At 35.0% G+C, this 19772-nt stretch overlaps 1 protein-coding gene across 2 annotated transcripts in view; it reads right to left on the bottom strand.

Moving 5' to 3' along the window:
* The window catches only part of ssp3 (SCAPER domain-containing protein short spindle 3), a 169173-nt gene that overhangs the window by 25459 nt on the left and 123942 nt on the right, over positions 1-19772 (bottom strand). For both annotated transcript variants that reach the window (XM_089646332.1, XM_089646333.1), the window contains exons 17-19: positions 11523-11667; positions 10970-11158; positions 1748-1900 (exon numbers count right to left, since the gene is read on the bottom strand). In XM_089646332.1, coding sequence (XP_089502458.1) covers positions 1748-1900; positions 10970-11158; positions 11523-11667 — 487 coding nt within the window. The remainder of the gene's footprint in view (positions 1-1747; positions 1901-10969; positions 11159-11522; positions 11668-19772) is intronic.

Below are 19772 nucleotides of genomic sequence, written 5' to 3'. Positions count from 1 at the left end.
AAAATAAGAGTTTTTTTATTTTTATTTATCTATATAAAGTTTTTTACAAGTGGTTTTTCGATGCCTGTCTCACTAGGGTAAACCTGTGTCGAGACAGACATAGAGTACATCGATGTATATACATATAGTTAAGTGAATATCAATAAGGGTAAATACAAAATATAAAAATAATACAAAATAATTTCAATACAATCAAAAGAACGGTTGGGTTAATCCTGTTAAGATTATGTTCATTACAAATGTGGGAAAATATAAATAGATCATTTTAATTAAGTTTGAATTTGGTCGTGTGTAAATAGTACTTGTTGTCTATGTGCAATTTGGTTTACAGATGCTTGCAATAGTGGGACGCCCTGTGATTGCAATCCATTTCTTTATTTCGTGTTTGAATTTTGTCATTGTTTCTAATTGTATGATCGTAGTTGGTAGTGTATTGTATAGTTTGCAAGCTATGTTTTTAAAATGTCTTTGTCCGAATGAGGTTTTAGCAAAAGGGGTTTGAAGAAGTTCTTTGTTTTTGGCTCGGGTATTGTGAATAGTTTGTGTTGGTTTGTATAGTGATTTATTGTTCTGGTGTAAGTTGACCAAGATGGATCTTGCATACAGCTGTTTTATGTCCATAACATTGATAGTATTGAAGATCGTATCAGTGCTGGTAGAAAGAGGAACCTTAAGGATTATTTTAATGATTGATTTTTGTGCTTTTATAATGGGGTCGAGGGCACTAGAAGAAGCATTACCCCAAGCTAGAATTCCGTATTCTATGTGTGATTGGCATAGTGAGTAATAGACTGATTTTAAAAGTTTAGTTTACAAAGCGAGGACATAGAACATGAATATGCAAGTCAAATCATGAACAAGTACAGTCCATGATTTCAAAGTTTATTTCCGTAAAGATAAAAATCATTCCGACTGTGACCAAAAATCTTGAGTTAAGTCTCAACATTCTGGACAGTGGAGAATGGTTACCTTGATAATTAGTAGTGTTGATTGATGAACCATTAATTCCACGGCAAGGAATGTTGAACTGAAGGAGTTGCAACAAAGGAGGGGCGATGCCATACGTAGTAATGCAAAATCATGTGTTTTTGGTTTGAAAATTTGGTCGCCTAGAAAGTTTTCAGATGCTTTAATTAAATACTGCGAGTAGAATACATCTTGGCCTTTGAAATAATCCAGTAATTTTTAGATAAGTCTTTTTATAAGCCCAGAAAAAAATAATGTATAAGGCCTATGAAAACTGCTTTAAAGTTCAAAATCTCCTACTTACGAACCCATTTTCGGTTATGATTTTATTGTATAATGTGGAAAATTAAGTTATTTATAAAATGATCGAAAAAAAACTAAATATTTATGCCTGAACATCCACAAAATAAAATAAAAGGCACTTTTTGGCCATGTTTTTTACTTGCATAAATCAAAACAGGCGGATGGTGTTAGCGGGAATTTAAACTTTATCGCCATCTAAGTAAGGGTTGTTATTGATAGCGGCTCAATTTAAAATATTACACGACGTAGTGCATCGCCTTAATGTTGTATCTCCGGGTTTTTTCACAAACTCTATAAGTAGGTAGATAGATGTTATAAGCAGGAAGATAGTTGTTATGAGTAAGTAGATCGATGTTATAAGTAGGAAGATAGATGTTTTAGGTAGCTAGATAGATTGAGTGAAGGAAAATGTTTTGTTTAGGAAGTCGAAGGTTGTTAAATTTGATGGACAAAATATTTGTTTAAGAGTTTGACTGACCTGGTTGTCCTCCCTCTGCAGGGCAAAGTACCCGATGGCGGGAAGAAGCGCATGGAGAAGGCGGTCGCAGGTGTCCGGAGCCTTGGCGGCGTGGCGCAGGAGGCGGGATACCACGTGGCGGAACTGCAGCGCGGCCCCGCCCGACAGGGTGTCCTGCAACAAGGAGACAATTAATTGAAAATTAAACGAATGGTAGCAAATACCGGTTAGTGGACGAGTCCATTGGGGCGTCGCGGGTTCAATCCTCCGTTAGCCAGATCCTCCATTAAATGCACAAGCAAAATATTCCGCTTGTAGTTTAATTCAATAATTATTTCCACAAAGTCGTACTCATAAAGATTCCCTAATACGACGCTGCAGCGTTGGTATGGCTGGTTCCATGATAACTCAACGCAGTGACAATTCAACACACTTTTAAAGTGATATAAAGTCATTAGAAACGATGAAAAAAAAATTTAAACCTAACCTACTTAACCCAGTTAATAATTTTTCGACTTTATATAACTTTTTAAAGCTGTGATGAATTATCATTGTGATGATTTATCCGGTCACCGGTATGGCTATATGAAGAAGAGGGCCATATACTGCTCGGGTTTAAATCGATACTCATCATAATATTCATGCCAGATTTTTTATACTGGCATCACTTTGTTCCAAACCTCAAAACACAGGCCTTTTAAGTGTTTTGTTCACTTTTCTTCAGATGACATTTGAAATGTCGTTTGTTTTTATTTACATAGAAATCCGGTCAATTCGAGTATGCGTCCCATGTGTGCAGTGGTAAATTGATATTTCGATCTAAAATGTCCCTCCGATAATGCTGTAGATTTAATATTTGTCAAACATCGCGAAAAAACGTCAACAAATTCAGGCATTCTTCATATTGCCGGCACCATCCTGACGCTATTCTAAGATGAGCAGCGTTTTCCACTATCCCGACATTATATGCCAAAATTATGCATAATGTATTAGGAAAAATTACGTTTACGACATTCTCATAAAATAACTAATTCATATTATTAACTAATTAATAATAACAAAGAGAAGTATACAACGTAGACCCATATTCTCAGAGAGTTTCGAAATGCACATATCATCGAATGCATTTTAATCTACTAATTCTTTTCAATACAACCGGTCAGTGGCTGAGTTGGCATCGCGTTTGGGCCCCACCCAGGCGTAGTGGGTTCAATTCCTCGACTGGCTAAGTCTTACATCACAACACAACCAGCATTTTCCGCTTACTGTGTCGATGGTATTAGGCGATTTTCAAATATTGTCAGGTTATTCGTAACCCTAGAATGTTGTTAGTCTTCCTTTCAAAAAAATATATGAATCGATAATTTTGAAACGGATAGATATTGACTACGGCCATAGCAAAACTCTAGAAGGCATTCCCAGTCGGATGTGTAGAATTAACAAGATAAAGAATACAGAAAGTGGACAAATTGCCTTGAAAGGGACCCGACGAGAATCTTGCAGCTTTTCGACGAATCAGCACAGTCGACTAAGAGCCTTGTCTTACTGGCTGACTGACCAGCGCGGATTTAGCGTGTTTCTGCTTGATTCGTTTTACGTTCTGTGGGGGACGGAAGACCCCGTGAAAGCCTTACTGCCTTTTCCCCAGTAGCTAGTCTATAAGGAAGTCAATTTATTATCTTTTCAGCACCTTATTAATGTACGAAGATAATTTTTTTTAACATTATTTTCACACAGGAGGTCATCTTTGAGGCTGTATGGATGTTAATTTTGAGGAGAGGAAGGGGTGAACAAAGGTCTTGAAGAGGCCCATGGTGTAGGAGGGAGGAAACACAGAAGTCGGCAAATCGTACCACAGCCGAGCTGTTGAACTCAAGAACGAGTCATAGAAGCGACCGGTTCTGATCTGTACAAGGTTGGCGCGCGTTTGGCGTGTTACCTAAATAAATAACGGTGCCGAAGGATCAATGACGCAAGTTCAATTACCTCGGAGCATTTTCCATTGAAATACCGGTACAACAAGAACAGCATTCTCATCTGACGCCTGTGCTCAAAGATTGCATCAGTTTGTTAAGATAGGGGATCTATCCAACGAAACACTTGTTTCAGCAGAGTCGAGGGTTATTTAACTATATTTTAGTATTTTGGGGCTCCAGACCAGAGGTGGCTGCCAAATTCAACAATGGGGCAACAATAAATGTTCGTTTGTTCAAAATCTTAACTCTCCAAAAGTTCTTCACAGATTGCTTTAAAATTTTGACACAATGTTGCTTTCGATTGTATCTATATTATATAATAAATGTCACATGGTAAAAACATTTTTTTAAACAGCGCCATCTGTTGGACGTAAACGCAACACGCGCTATTTTTTCTCTATATGTACCAAGAGATTAAGCCACAGAAACGCGTGGCGGGGCTTAGCTAGTATAATATATTTTTATTCGATAGACGTACAGCAAATAGTTCCCGAATCGTCACCAAACTTTCAAAATGGCCAATGACCAGTTGGCATTCGATTACACTCTCGCGGACCACGAGGGTTCAGGGTATGAAATGGAGAAAGGGATGGTGAGGGTTAAGGAAGAGGAGGGGGTGGCTGTATCGAGTTTGGGTTGCGACAAACTACCACTGCACCAAGAAGAAAAATAAACTTTTCAAGAGATACAACTTCGGGGGTGGAGAGGAAATGAGATCACAAAGAACACCGCATCTTAGAAAGGGGAATTGAATTGAAAGAAAGAAGGGCATAATGTAATGATAGAATGACAACGGTCAGAAAATGGATACAGTAATTTAAAATGAGTTATTATGACGTACTTTCACATAAAAGTAACATTCGAATCTAACATAGTTAACAAACAACATGTAACGTTCAAACGAAGAACTACGTAAACTTTTGTTTAAATCGAAATGTTTTGTTATAATAAGAATTAATGAAAGATTCAATTAATTTGCCAAAGATTTTATCGTAATAACTTTTTAAGGTTATACCTACCAACGTAATACATATATTATCATTGAAGAAGAATTTAATATTAATAAACACAGAGAAATAAAAAGTCAATATTAATAAAAATAGGATATGTTTATCCGAGACACCATCGCTAACAAACAAATTATTTCGAACTTTGTCATAATTAAAAAAATGGAGCAGTCAAAAATACGGGAAAAATTACTTGAAGATAATATTGAATTTGAAATATGAGATCGACAAAATTGAAGAAAAATAATTAGGTCCAATGGCTGAGTGTTTCGAAGCATTTTCCCGGTAAGACTATGTATCCTGGGTTCGATTCCCAGTTGAGAATAAGTAGAAGTAATCGTTTAGACTTATTAGTAGTATATTCCTCTTCGATGATAGTTTGTACATATTATAAATTTTACATTGGCTGAAAAACGCTTGCAGGAAAAAAAAGAGCTAAGATAAAACATTGCAGTGTCCATCATCAGGGCAGATGTGTTATTTCAAATTAGCTCAAATAACACATCTACCCTGATGATGGACACTGCAATGTTGTCCGAAACGTTGGCTAAAGAAGGAGTTAGCGCAACACGCCATAACACCCCAAAAACAAATAACAAAAATATTTTTGGCCGTGAAAATCTTAAATCATATTTAAAAAAAAAAAACAATTCAATTGCGGTGTCAGAATATTACAACAATGGTGATGTGAGAATATTTTCGTTAACTTTCATATTAGGTAGATGGAAAAAACTGTGTAAATTTCGGTAACCGGATAAATCATCAAAATGATAATTCATCACATCTTTAAAAAGTTATATTAAGTCATGGAAGTGATGAAACAAAAACTTTATTAACTGGGTTATGTAGGTTAGGTATGGTTAAAAAAAAAAAAAATTTCATCGTTTCTAATGACTTTATATCACTTTGTAAAAGTGTGTTGAACTGTCACTGTGTTAAGTTATCATGGAACCGTAAATTTCATGTCGTCAGAAATCACCGTTCGCAAAACCTACTTATTGCTTTATAGCTGTTTTCGCCTTTTAACTATATTATATATCTCTTTAAAAGGAACCTAGACTGTAATGTATGTAAGAATTCACTTCCAAATATTTTTCTTTCACATAATCTGACAAATTTAAAGATTCTATGGGTTTCTTCCGTTGGGTTTTGAGGTCATCAATGCTGCTTAAATAATATGTAGTTAAATAATTTGATATCAACTAGGTATAGACTCAATAAGAAATGAAAGCAACTAACGTAAGATGGCATTATTTTTTTTTTTTTTTTTAAACAAATTCAATTTATTCAATAAATAAATTTACAATGTGTGATATACATATATATATTTCACTAGTAGATAAGATATTATGATATGATTAATATTTATTATTTTTCAATGTTCTCCCATAAAAAGCAATTGCTTGTGTGTATGGGATGAGGTATTATTTGTTTAGTTTCTTAGATTTTTATTTAATTTTTTAATTTTTTGTTTTTGTTTTTCTTTTATTTTTATTTTATTTTTTTTAAATTTAGTTTAGGTTTTCGGGATATATTTTTTTAATTGTGTTTTGAATTCTTTGAAACTATCATTTAGTGATCTTATATTTTCTGGCAATTTATTGAAGAAATTTGTTCCTAAGTATTTGTAGTTTTGCTGACCCAAAGTTTTTTTACAAATCGGAATTGGTAACATGTATTTTTGCCTGAGATTTGCTATGTTTTTGAATGGTACGGTTTTGTTTAGGATATCATCTTTGTAAACTTGTAAGGTTGCGTGATACAGTAAAAGAGTATATAATTTTCTGACTTTAAATTCTTTGAAAATGAGTTCAGATGAATATAAAAATGATTTCTTTAATATTATTTTAATTATTAGTTTTTGCGCAATGTAAAGAGGTTGTGTGTGAGTTTTATAGGCGCCCCCCCATCCTATTATACCATATTTGATTATGGATTGACAGAATGCGAAGTACGTCATTCTCAGTAGTTCTTTATTTAGAATATGTCTCAAGCAGCTAAAAATTAAGGTTAATTTTCGTACTCTGTTTTTGAGAATGGTTATATGTGGTATCCATTTTAGGCATTGGTCAATAGTGATCCCTAGATATTTGGTTGAAGTTTTAATTTCAATATTAGTACATAGTAAGTTACAGTGGTGTTGTTGAGTGCTTGGTGCAGAGTGAATTCGAATGTTTATTTCATGCGGCGTATTTGGTTTGTTTATGAAAAATGGTACGTAGTGTGTTTGAATACGTAGTACGTAGTGTATTATTTAGAATATTATTAAATGGAACATTTCAGCGAGTTCAACAAACTCGAGGCGGTTGTCGAAACCTCATCTTGCTTACGGGGACTTCCAGGGAGGGTTAGAGTCCCTGGAGGAAATATCCGTAGGGCGGGGAGAGGGGCGGTTGGTTTTACAGTCGACTGCGGGAAGGCTGTACGGGCTGGCTGTATGGCCGTTGCAGTGCGCATGTGCCCTGTAAACACGAGGGGAGAGGAGGCCACCCTGAGAGGGAATAGAAAGGTAATGGGAAGGTTTTCAAAATTTTCTTGTAGAAATTATTTTCAAGAGAATTAATATTCTGATTTAAAGTTTGATAAAATTTTAGGAGTAACGACTGCGCGGCCTTTTTACACAAAACTTAAATTTGAATTTGAGTTCTAAATACTTGACTGAATAATATATATTTTGTATCAAGAAGTATAGGAAATATCTTGTACGAACTTATACAGGGTGAACGGGGGTAAAGTGCGCAAACTTTGAGAGGTAATTCTACATGATAGTACAAATAAAAAAGATTAACAATATTTTTCACAAAAAAATATTTTATTTTTTCTATAAAAATAATTCGTACTATAATTGTACCTGAAAACTAACTGAAAACCGTGTTACGGAGAACATGAATAAATAAATATATTTCTACTTGTGAAAAGCATCTTTTCGAAGGGTTAAAATCTGAAGAGTTCGTTTGAATGCTTTTTTAAACCTTACCATATTAAAATTGGTTGAATTTTTCCATACCTGATATCAGAATTACATCTTGATAGAATATAAATTTTTAATGCGGATATTAAAAAAATGATAACAACTAAAATTTTGTTTTCATGACTTGTACGTACATGATACACGTGTTATACTATATCGGATAGCATACGAAGTATGTAAACAAAAGCTAATCAAATACAAATACGAAATAATATGATACACCCCGCGGTCTATAACTCTACAAGTCACACAGAGGCGGCTGGCTGCTCCCACTTTACTAACTGTGGATTGACTGTACTATAATCTGTGGACTGACTACTAACTGTGGAATGACTATACTGTAATCTGTGGACTGACTACTAACTGTGGAATGACTATACTGTAATCTGTGGACTGACTACTAACTGTGGAATGACTATACTGTAATCTGTGGACTGACTACTAACTGTGGAATGACTATACTGTAATCTGTGGACTGACTACTAACTGTGGAATGACTATACTGTAATCTGTGGACTGACTACTAACTGTGGAATGACTATACTGTAATCTGTGGACTGACTACTAACTGTGGAATGACTATACTGTAATCTGTGGACTGACTACTAACTGTGGAATGATTGCATTATAGCAGAATATGAATTACCGTGTTATTGGATGGATACAAGAGCACATATTGATATTTGTTTACTGGTGATGTGTGGCAGGGCTCATCGTGTGCTCGTGTAGTCAGAGAGTCTTCAGAGAGCTATTAACCGTTTGGGTGCCAATCGTCGATTTTCGTCGATTCGTGTTTTAACGAAGATTGCCGATCGTCGATTTCCGTCGATTGCGTCAGTCGTGTTCTGATTCGCGCGTACGTCTGTACGTAAAATTCTAATTTTTTCGAAACGCCTGGACTTCGGGATCCTCCTCCGCGTGATTCTAAACCAATATTCTTTAATAAAACACCGAAAATATCATCGAAATCCTTGAAAATTCAAAGAATTTATGGGGTTTTAAAAAAATATTTAGTTTAATAAAAAATAATGTTTTTTTGGTGGCATTTTACAAGCAACTGTATGAATTTTTTTGGCACTCAATCGGTTAACCTCTAGTGTGCCAAGAAATCCTCCGTGGATTTCTTAGTATGTCAACGCACTTTCCTCGATTTTGGTAATTTGGTAACCTTAAAAAATGCTCCTAGCACACTAAAATATATTTTATGCACTTGGCAAGGAAATAACATATATTAACGTTATTCTAGATTGTCATTTCGTCACTTGCAAATATGTTTATTTTATCTTTATGTGGATACCGCTTAAGAACCTCAACTGCTCCCAGCCGTCTGGAGCCAAGGAGACTATGGCATTCTTAATTGGGGTATGTTATGAGGCTGAAGGTAGTGAGGAGGGGAAGGAGATTGTAAAGAGGAAGGCGGGGAGGTACCTGGCTATTCAGATCTGGTCACAAAACGTGACTAAACAAATTAAAGCAACAATTCAATTTTGAATGGTGGTCTTAAACCAGGGCGATACTGAGAGTATTTTCCTGTCTGAAACGTGCCGCAAATATAACTTATATAATTTTTAAATACTTAGATTGTGAAATAAAATGCACTTACGTGCGGCGGGATTTGAACCCGCCACCTCCGGATTTGTAGTCGAGAGCCTTAACCCTCGACCACGGAGGCAGTCGTAGCTATATGTAAAAAAGCGCATAGCATAATTCAATAGTAAATATCGTGATTACGATTTTCAAAAGTTATGACAGCATTTATTGACAGGAAATCCTCGTACGACTTATTTTTATTGTGAGAAAAGCTTATTTTGCTGGAAATTTAGTTAAAACTCGGGATTTTTTCGTATGTGTTCATTCTATTACATTTTTATTAAATCACAGATTTGATCTTGAATCTCAGAATATGAGTAGCTATCCTTTGGAAACTACATGTGATATATACTATTTTCAACATATAAACACATTATCTGGTAGGACGGGACAATTTACAATACATAATTTTGCAAAAAAAACAATAAGTTCTTATGAAAATAGTGTCAGCCGGCGTATGGCGGGCGATTGGCATTTTACCCCTAGCAATCCAAGGGTTAAGTCACAGCGACAATGTAACAGTGTCTGTGTGTTTGGAGTGGTATAAGAAAGGTTGTTCTAGTTTCTCAAGATGTTCTTTATCAATTTAATGATCATAGTATTATATATGGGATGTGTGGTATTGCGCTATCCTCCTCACATTCCATCCAGAATGAATAAATAATTAATATTTAATCAGGAGGTCAAGCAGCACGAAAGCTGTTAAAATTGTTAACATTAACACGACAAAGGTTTTATCAACAGCATCGTCGATTAGTCAACACTGACAAAAAATCGTCGATAGCTCTGTCTACATCACTCTGTCTCTGTCTCTGATACACCAATAAACAAAACAAAAAACAGTCTAAAGCGAAACGAAATCAATTGTGACTGTAATATCTAATATTTCGGTTATTTACAGTAGTGTTTAACTATCGCTTGAGGCTTATTCGCAGTCGTCAATTTCATGCATGGACGCAGGACGGAACTATTGAAACTCGATAGTCTAAAATTTGGTCAGACAAAGTTGTCTACAGGCCGATTAACTTTGTAGACAAAAAAAAATGCACGGAAATAAAAATGATTGGCTGCTTTTAGTGCTTTCAATGAACAAATATCATTTTACTGATTTTAATTTAATTTTAAATCTTATAACTTGGCAATGTGATCTTTAAATGATTAGAACGATCCAACAGCCATTTAATACACCCGCCCCATAATAATGACCCTTAGACACACGGCCGTCCGCCGAAACCAAACAAATTAATAAACGTAATAATGTTTACCCCGGAGGCGCACGGGGGCTTGAGCAAGCAGCGGTAACCGCCAAACCCAGCTTCCCAATCCATCCCATCACGGACTGAGTAAACTAATCAATCCTCGCGGTGAATCAGATCTCTCTCTACTGAGGATGTTCAGTTCAGTTGATAATAACCTCCCGGAAGTTACACGAGAGATTTTCGCTGATAATTGCGTTCGGAAAACGAACGTGAGTTGATTTCTCGATTTGGAGACCGTTGGTGGTGAATCTCAATTAATCAGTATATGAAGATATATCTGTGAGAAAGCTGTGGAAGAAACTGTGTAAATTAATTAAGTAGATGGATGTTTAAGCAATGCTGACGGGGAACATGTTAATTAGGAGTAAAACTAAATATTTTGACAAACAATTTTTGTTTTAAAGTTTTGAGGAATTAATAACATAAAACATAGTACATACCTGATAGGAGGGCAGGTCGGCGCCAGCCGCCGCCGTCAGAAGTTGGAGCGCGGCGCCGGCCAGCCGTAGAGCGGGCGCCGGCAGCGCGCCCTCGTGCGGGGGAGCCGCTAGTGCGCAACACACGGCGCGCACGCAGCCACCCATCTCTGAGCTGCGTAGTGCGACGCCGAGACGCGCGCACGCGTCGGTCTGAAACAAGCCACATAACGGATAAGCATCTTGTTTTGTGGTTGTATTGATTTTGTTGTAATCAAAACGTAAGTCAAATCACTTTTAACACTTGATGCTTGCTCTATACTTGTTCAATTAATAACCTACCATGATCATGGCTTTTTAAAAGAATTATTACGCTCCTAAAACATATTTCTTCATTCGGAATTTAAACTTCTGACCTACCAGATACAGGAACTTTTAACTATCAAAGCACAGCGAAAAGGAAGAAGATTGGTGTATTTATGATTATTATTATGTATGCCCCTAAATGCAATATTTTGTAAAATGAAACTGATATTTTTAAAATTTTAAAATAAAAAATCTAACATAAATTGTTTACCTGGAGGTCTTTGGCACACCTATCCGTAAGGCCTGCCAGTAATTCAAGAGAGGATTCCACTAAGTCACAGGAAGCGGGGGAAAGTGGGTCCTCGCAGCTGCAGACCTGAGACACCAGGTCTACGAGACCAGAGCCAATCACGTAGCTAGAACAAGGAAATACAAACAAGGTCAAACAGTGTCAGGAAGGACATATTATATGGAAAGGCAAAGAAATAAAAGTGGTTAGATCCAAAAGAATACGAATAAGGTTTTATTATGGAAAATTAATTAAGCTCTATCAAATTACATATCACTTTTAAAATGCCCTTTAAAACTTGCTTGTCGACACTACCAACCACGCTAAATTGCCGATCGGGTTGGACCGATCAACCGATTACAGAGAAATGCCGTGTGCATATGATTGCCACCAACCGTGATAGAATGCATTGTCATCGACGAGTCTATCCGCCGAGTCTCAGAACGAACGGATGTAGGGAAGTGTTTTAATCTCCGCTTCCAATATTTGCGTTTATTCAACCCGAAAACAAAAGTGAAATTGGAATAAATGCAAATATAAAAATTATAAACTTTTTAGGTCATTTTGAAAATGTGGTCACGTCCAATTGATATTACTGTATCAAAAGTGATCTGCTTCATTTCGACCAATGACAGTGCAAGAATTGGTCCTATCTATGTTTCATTACAAAAATATAAAATAAAATTACACCATCAATCCCGAAACACGGTTTGTTGTTTTGACGAACTTTTGCTGAACTAAACTTGATGAAGTTTCATTCTAAGGTACAAAAATACTAGAACAAGGCAACACAAGCACATTATTCGAGCCAGCGTAACAAATCAATGAAAAAATTAAAACTAATGAAAACATTTAAAATAAATTTAGCGAGAACAATTCACAAACTTGTATTTTTAAGGTGAAAATAATGTAATATAATAATGTTAGATAGCAGCGAACTCACTCCGTAACGACATAACGAAGAAGAAAAAATGTCATTAAATAACAAAGCCAGGGCTAGACGGTAAACAAAGCACCGTGGAAACATACAAAACCAAAATCTCGCCGGAAAATTGAAAAGTGATGCAATCTTTCCGCAAAAGAAATCTTGGGAGAGATTATTAAATTTAGCTCAAGCAAACCCGCCTCTACTTGTAATTAGATTCCACTTGGGTAAACATATTAGGAACGCGGAGCGGGTGGGGGTGGGAAGAGATGCTGGGTATACGTAAAAAATAGACATAATAACATCCAAAAGAGATGCTGCATTGCCAAGTCAGCAAGTAATATAAATTGCGTTTTTGATGTTTGTTTGATTTTTTTTTCATAAATATCTTTTGTAATATCCTTGATATTGGTGTAAGAGCTCACCCATAGATGGCGTTTAGATGTCTAATATTGTAAAGACCAAATGTATAATAAAGAATATGGGAACAATATCCCAACCTCCTGCTAGTTAAAATATCAGGGCCCACTGCCAATCGACCATATTAAAATTACAAGTGTTTTGTTGAAGCCGGAGTTTTATTTAATAAGACATTTTGTGAAAAAACCCGGAGATAACGCGGTAATTTTGACGTCCTCCGTCGAAGGGCATTAAGTTCCTGGGCTCTGGACCAAGAGATTTAAGCTTAATTTTATCAAATATTTTTCCACAATTTGAGGTAAAAATGAATATAATCGGATGAGCTTCAAGTGAGTTATTACTCAATAATATAATAATGTGTATGAAAACGCGCACCACCGCCAGCAGAATTTGGACAGCAGTCGAAACAGTATTTCGCTCGCTCGAAAGCAATCGGAATATTTTTTGTTCTTATAGGAAACATCGGAGATATATGAAGAAGTGCACAAAATAATATTGAAAATTAAATATATATGGTTAAAAATTGCACGAAAAGCACTTGAATTCGTTTTTTTAGGTAGGACTTTTTGTACCCATCACCGCTGCTGGTATTTTGTTTTCTTTCACCCATCGGAGTGGACGTGTTAAGACTTGTGCGCTTGGAGGATATATACAAGGAGAGAGTACTATTGCGGAAATTGGGGGCATTTTAAAAGTGATCGCGATATGTATGTTAGTCATAAATATAAAAATTAAGTGAATAACAAATACATTTAATACAACAGTCAAGAATTCAGACAACGGATAAAGGATATAGATTTAATATATTTTTTTAAACATTAAATTATTGTTATTCTATATTTGAAACGTGTATTTCTTTTGTTTATATGCAAATAATATTTTTCCTTAAGGCATCCTGTTTAAAGTTCATATATTTATTTGTTTATTTGCAAAAACAGTATAAACTAGAACATTGCAATATCGATAATTAAAATTTACAAAAAGTGAATAACAAATACATTTACGAGTGGGACAAAAAAAAAGTTTTAAATTTAGGTTTACAATGTTAAGTCTTGAATAATATTTCACGTTTAAATACGTTGTAGGACATGTGGAAAATATCCATATTTCCTGCGAGGCAGTTAATTAACCTAGTGATTCTTTCCAAGGACATCACCATTGGTAAGTTAGTTCTGCACCTAGGAAGAATCAAAAGCCTGTGTTGGGGACCTCGCGTAAAATTATCAGGGACATAGAATCCTATTTTAGCCAGAATGTCTGGTATTGATACTAAACCGTTTAGAAGCTTATACGCCATATGTATAATGTAAGTTACTAGTTAAAAGTCTTAGTTGTAAATGTAAACCACTAGGCATTCATCTTAGTTATAAGCCACTAGTTTAAAGTCACTAGCTATTAAACTTAGTTATAAGCCACAAGTAATAAGTCGTAGGGATGCATTAAATGTATAAACTAAGTTGTTAATCGCCCTTGAGGTGATTTTCTTACGAAAACGTCGCTATACAAATAATCTATTCATCAAGGACAGCCATTCAAAGAATATGTGGGTATGAATGAAATAAGTACAGGGTTTTCCAATAAGAGGTGTTATTTTCAATAGCCCGCTATTTCGGTAGATGTTACTTTTGAAGCTCTCATTTTTTGACATTTGACAAGTAGAAACTACGCCATTAATAAAAATGGAAAGATACACGTTTCAACAACGCATTGAAATTATTAAAATTCACTTGAGTGAATCAAATGCAAATCATCTTGAATGATGAGGCCTATTTCCACTTCGGTGGCTTCGTCAACAAGCGAAATTGTCGCATCTGGGGCTCGGAAAACCCAAGAGTTATTGTTGAAAAGCCTCTCTATCCTCAAAGTGTGACTGTTTGGTGCGGTTTATGGTCCGGCGGAGTCATTGGACCTTACTTTTTCGAAAATGAGGCTGGAGCAACAGTTACGGTGAATGGATTGCGCTATCGAGAGATGATTAATGATTTTTTATGGCCGGAATTGGATGGTATTGATCTGGACAACGTTTACTTTCAACAAGACGGCGCTACGTGCCACACAAGCAACGAAACCATTGATATTTTACGATTGAATATCAAAATAACACCTCTTATTGGAAAACCGTGTTTGTTTAGTTCAGAGAAACCGCGTTGCCACAGTAACGTATCTTCATTCTATTCATTCATATAAGGCTTTAGGAATACATTTGAATTTTCGACTTAAATCTGTTTGCCTAGTTTCATAGCAACTAGGATAATATTGCATAAATCGAAGCCAGCATAAAACTAATTTGCATATAGACGAGTTTCATTTATAATGCTTATCGGTACAATTTTTTCCGAGATTCACTATAAAAATATACTAAATCATAATCTCAACGCTAATAATGACGGTAGAAAGAAACGCAACCAGGCTACACCAAGTATGTACGCATTTATTCCATTGTTGTGCATATTGGATGTTAAATAAACAAAACAACAAATAGCAGGTTTTCATTTTTTCTTAGAATTACAATTGACGTGTGGCCATTAATTATTTCGTAGATTTAAAATAAGGATATTACATAATGATTAGATATTTGACTCCTTCGACATTTCCTAGATTTTCGTACATTTTTTTGTTCTTCAGTATAATTATTTTATTATTTTGTAGTATTGTCATTTGTTTCATTAATCCATAGTTTGCTAAGAGAATGCTGCTACAGTAATTAACGTGTGGTACAATAATTGAGTTGTATATATTTTTTAATGGAGACTTTGTTTAGGTACTCTCTATTCTTTCCAAAACTTCTTTCTAAACTTTACCGTCATTCAATATTTCAATTTTTTTGTTCAATTATATCACCACTCAAAACTAAAATATGATAATAACATGATTCGCGCCCGGTCACCAAAAAAATTATTAATCAGTCATTCATAAACGTTTCGCGGTATGAGCATAAAACTCGATTAAGCAACAAAAATACTTCAACCACCTTTGTTTCTGGTGGAGGAGACGAAGACAAAGGTGAAAGTAAACAAGTGCCAAGTGGCTCCTTCTCAATCTGATTTTAATCTCAGCCTAATGGAGAAATTCATCCCGTTGCCGTTCCAAGCCAATACCGACCAGGATGGGGCGGATTGGGAAGAAGTTAATACTTCGAGTTCGCCGAAGATATGGAAAGCAAGAACGAACAAATCCAAGATTTTATTAGATTACAAAAACGATGAAGAATAATAAAAGTAATATATTAAAAAATGATAAAACCTTTTATAGAAGGTAAATTATGTATTGTACGTTTTTATTTATTTTCGGTAAAATGGAGTGACTTTGGATCAAATTTCTAACTTTGAACATTTTTTTTTTTGATTAAAAATATTGTGCCAGAAGTCATATTTATTGAACATGTTTAAACTACCCCAAACCCGTGTTCAAATATACATATTAAAAGAGGAGATGATTCAAAAACACATGGTGATCAAGGTCACATTTCTACCATACCATTTATTACAAGCTTATTACAAAGATACGACAATCCAAAAAAAAAATTGATTTCGAATTTTAAGTACCTACTTAGATATATCAATAGACAGTGCTGTACTTGACGATATAAATGACACGAAACTAATTTAATCGTTGAGAAATGCACATATATTAAAACACAGCACCCCAATTCAACCGACAATATGTTTTAATATAACTAGAAATCAACAAATTTCACATTTTATTTTCGAGGAGTGACTGTATCCACGTCGCCCGAAAAAACATTAAAAAGACCGAGTAATTTCTGAGTGGTGGCGAGCGATGATCGAAGTCGCTCCCCGATTCCAAAATCGCCCCATATTACGGTAGTGAATAATAATTTACGTGTCCCATTAATTAATTATCGTAAGCAATTTGGTGACCACAGCAAACTCAGGTGTTCATTTAGAAATTTTCTAGTTAAAAAAATGGAGAATAAAATAGATTTTAAAAAATTCAGACAAACGATAAAATGGGTGTCTACCTGCCTATAATATAATATTTTAATAAAAAATGATTTCAAATGTCTCTTTTCAATATTGGAATCAAAATATACCGTGAATTGTCACGGGTTTGCGGTAGAACAAAATAGTAGAAAAGTTCGAATATTAATGTGTTCGTGTTATATCAGAGGTAAACAAGTCGACGTCACTCGGCATTGGCCAACTGACAATAACAAGAACTGAACTATGAAAGTATGAAATTCATATCCAAATGGGGATATTAAAATTCACACAAAGGATCAACAGTAAGTAGGGTGGATGTTATTGGGTTACCAACCCACAAACAGCAGCTTTACGTGTTTCCCCAGGAGACACTTGCAAACTGCACACACATGCCATTATCTCTACCCATAGCTTCATGGACAGTATGATGTTTGAACAATGATTACTGTCATTCTTTCACCAACAAAAACTTTATAGTTTCTTTATGAGGTCCTAATAAGCTGATGAAGCGTTGGTATATATATAACTATACGAGGAAGAGGGCCGTATGCTGCACTTTGTTCCAAACCTCAAGAACACGGTCATTTTCGCATTTCTTTGTTATATTCATATTTCTTCAGAAGTCATAAATAATGACATTTGTAATTTCATAGACCCAGTCTGTTTTTATATGCATCGAAATCCAGTCAATTCTTTTATGCGTCCGGTACATTTTTTTTATTTTTTTTATAGTGAATACCTCACAAGAGTCCCAACTGCTCCCGTCCGGAGCCAGTGAGACTATGGCATCCCCAATTGGGGGATGTTGTGAGGCTGAAGGTAAGTGGGGAAGGGAAAGAGGAAGGTGGGGAAGTACCTGGCTATTCAGATCGAGTCACTAAACACGGCTAAAGCAACGTTTCAATTCTGAATGGTGGTCTTACACCAGGGCGATACTGGTAGTATCTTCCACTCTGGAACGTGCCGCAAATATACTATATATTATTTTAATTAATTAATTGTGAAATAACACAAATTAATCAAATAAAATTTATTTGCGCACGCCGGGTTCGAACCCGCGACCTTCGGAATGGCAGTCCAATGCGTTACCACTGGACTATGCCGGCCGTCCATACTTTGGTAAATCGATATTTTATTATAATGATCCGAGGCAAATATTTTATACATACTTTGTAACGGCTATATATTACTAAAATACTTTTTCGAATATTAAGGCGATGCCATACGTAGTAATGCAAAATTATGTGTTTTTATTAGTTTGAAAATTTTTTCGCCTAGAAATGTTTCAGATGCTTTCATCGCATCGTCAAACAGTGAACAAGTCAAAATCTTTGCTCCTATAAAAAAACCTAGAAAACTATGTGAAAAGCGTGATTTAAGTGTGATATCTGTGAAATAAAACTAATTCCACATATTTACCCAAGTAATTACTTCTTGATTGCTCACAAAATAGAAAGACAATCTTAGTGAACTTAATATAATAAGTGTGATATCACCGGGAATGTCAAACGTCAAACGGTGTTATTGTCATTTGCTCTAAATAAATAAACACTAGAATTTTTATGCTGTGAAAAGGAATCAAACAATATAATCCTTTGCCATTACTTGTTCATATCTTAGCGTAAATAATTATACAAAAACACTGTGGAAATCATCCGCAATGATGGAATGCAAATCATGCAAGACCCAAATACATGACAACGAAAATTTGTATTGCAAGACATGTAAGCATAATTTTCATTTCTTTTGTTGTCATATAACTGAAATTAATTTTCGAAAGATGAATAAAAACTATAAACAAAGTTTCAAGTGCCCATCTTGCAAAGAAACTAATAAAATTTCTCAACAAACAAATGAGCTGACAGAGACATCTGTGAATGAAGCCCCACAACAGAATGAAGATGAGCTGACGGAGACATCTGTGAACGAAACCCTACAACATAATGATACACCACGAGATAACGATAAAATTAATTCAATAATTAACCAATTAAACAAAAACTTCAAAAGCTTCCAAGAGATGTCTCTAAAAATATATTCACTACTAGAAAATTTTCAACATGAAATTAAAAGTCAAATTACAAACATAGATAAAAACATTAATGAACTAAAGCATGTAACAAAAAAAGTGGAGAATTCCTTTAACAAATTTAACACCTTCAAGCAGTAATCAATCGTTCTTGACTTATAAAGCGGAAACAAAGCAACTTCCCATAGTGGAAAATAACATTTCTTTACATCAACTAACAGATCTCGTAATGCCGCAGGAAAACAAACCTAAAGTACTCATTTTTGGAGATGAGGATGGAAGAAAAATGAGACGAAATATTGAAAAAAATTCAAAAACAATAGAATGCCGGAGTTATATTTATCCCGGTGCCACTGTAGACAAATTTAGTTCAACAATATTACAGTCATGTGAAATCCTTACAAAAAAAGATTTTGTCATCATTTTTACTGGGACAAATGAAAAATCACCGAAAAATATAATTAGTCACTTGTACTACATTGTAAATAATCTTCACCACACCAATGTTATAGTGCACTCGGTACCTAAAAATAATCATTTGAATGTTTCCAAACTCAACCACGAAATAAGGTCTCACGCTGCTCTATTCAAAAATCATTGTCAATTCATCGGACCAATTTTCCACGACCGAATGAATGAATATGATATCTCGAAATCGATGAGTTTGGCAAGAATAAACATAATTGAAATAATTAAGAATAACCACCGGAAAATGTTATATAATATCGAGAAGGAAATAAACAAACATGAACCCAAATCTACCTACACGCAAACTCCAAAAAACTGGATCCCGATAATGCCGGAAAAATCACCAATTTAATGGACGAAATGAAATCTTATAATAATAAAAAAAAACGAAATAGTCAATCGACGACCACCAGTCATATCGAAACTTACTATTTACAAACAAAAAA

Source organism: Hesperophylax consimilis, chromosome 24, assembly GCF_061612785.1.
Source record: "Hesperophylax consimilis isolate HC1 chromosome 24, BYU_Hcon_1.0, whole genome shotgun sequence".
Taxonomy (NCBI): domain Eukaryota; kingdom Metazoa; phylum Arthropoda; class Insecta; order Trichoptera; family Limnephilidae; genus Hesperophylax; species Hesperophylax consimilis.
This window is presented reverse-complemented; position numbering and strand designations above follow the sequence as displayed.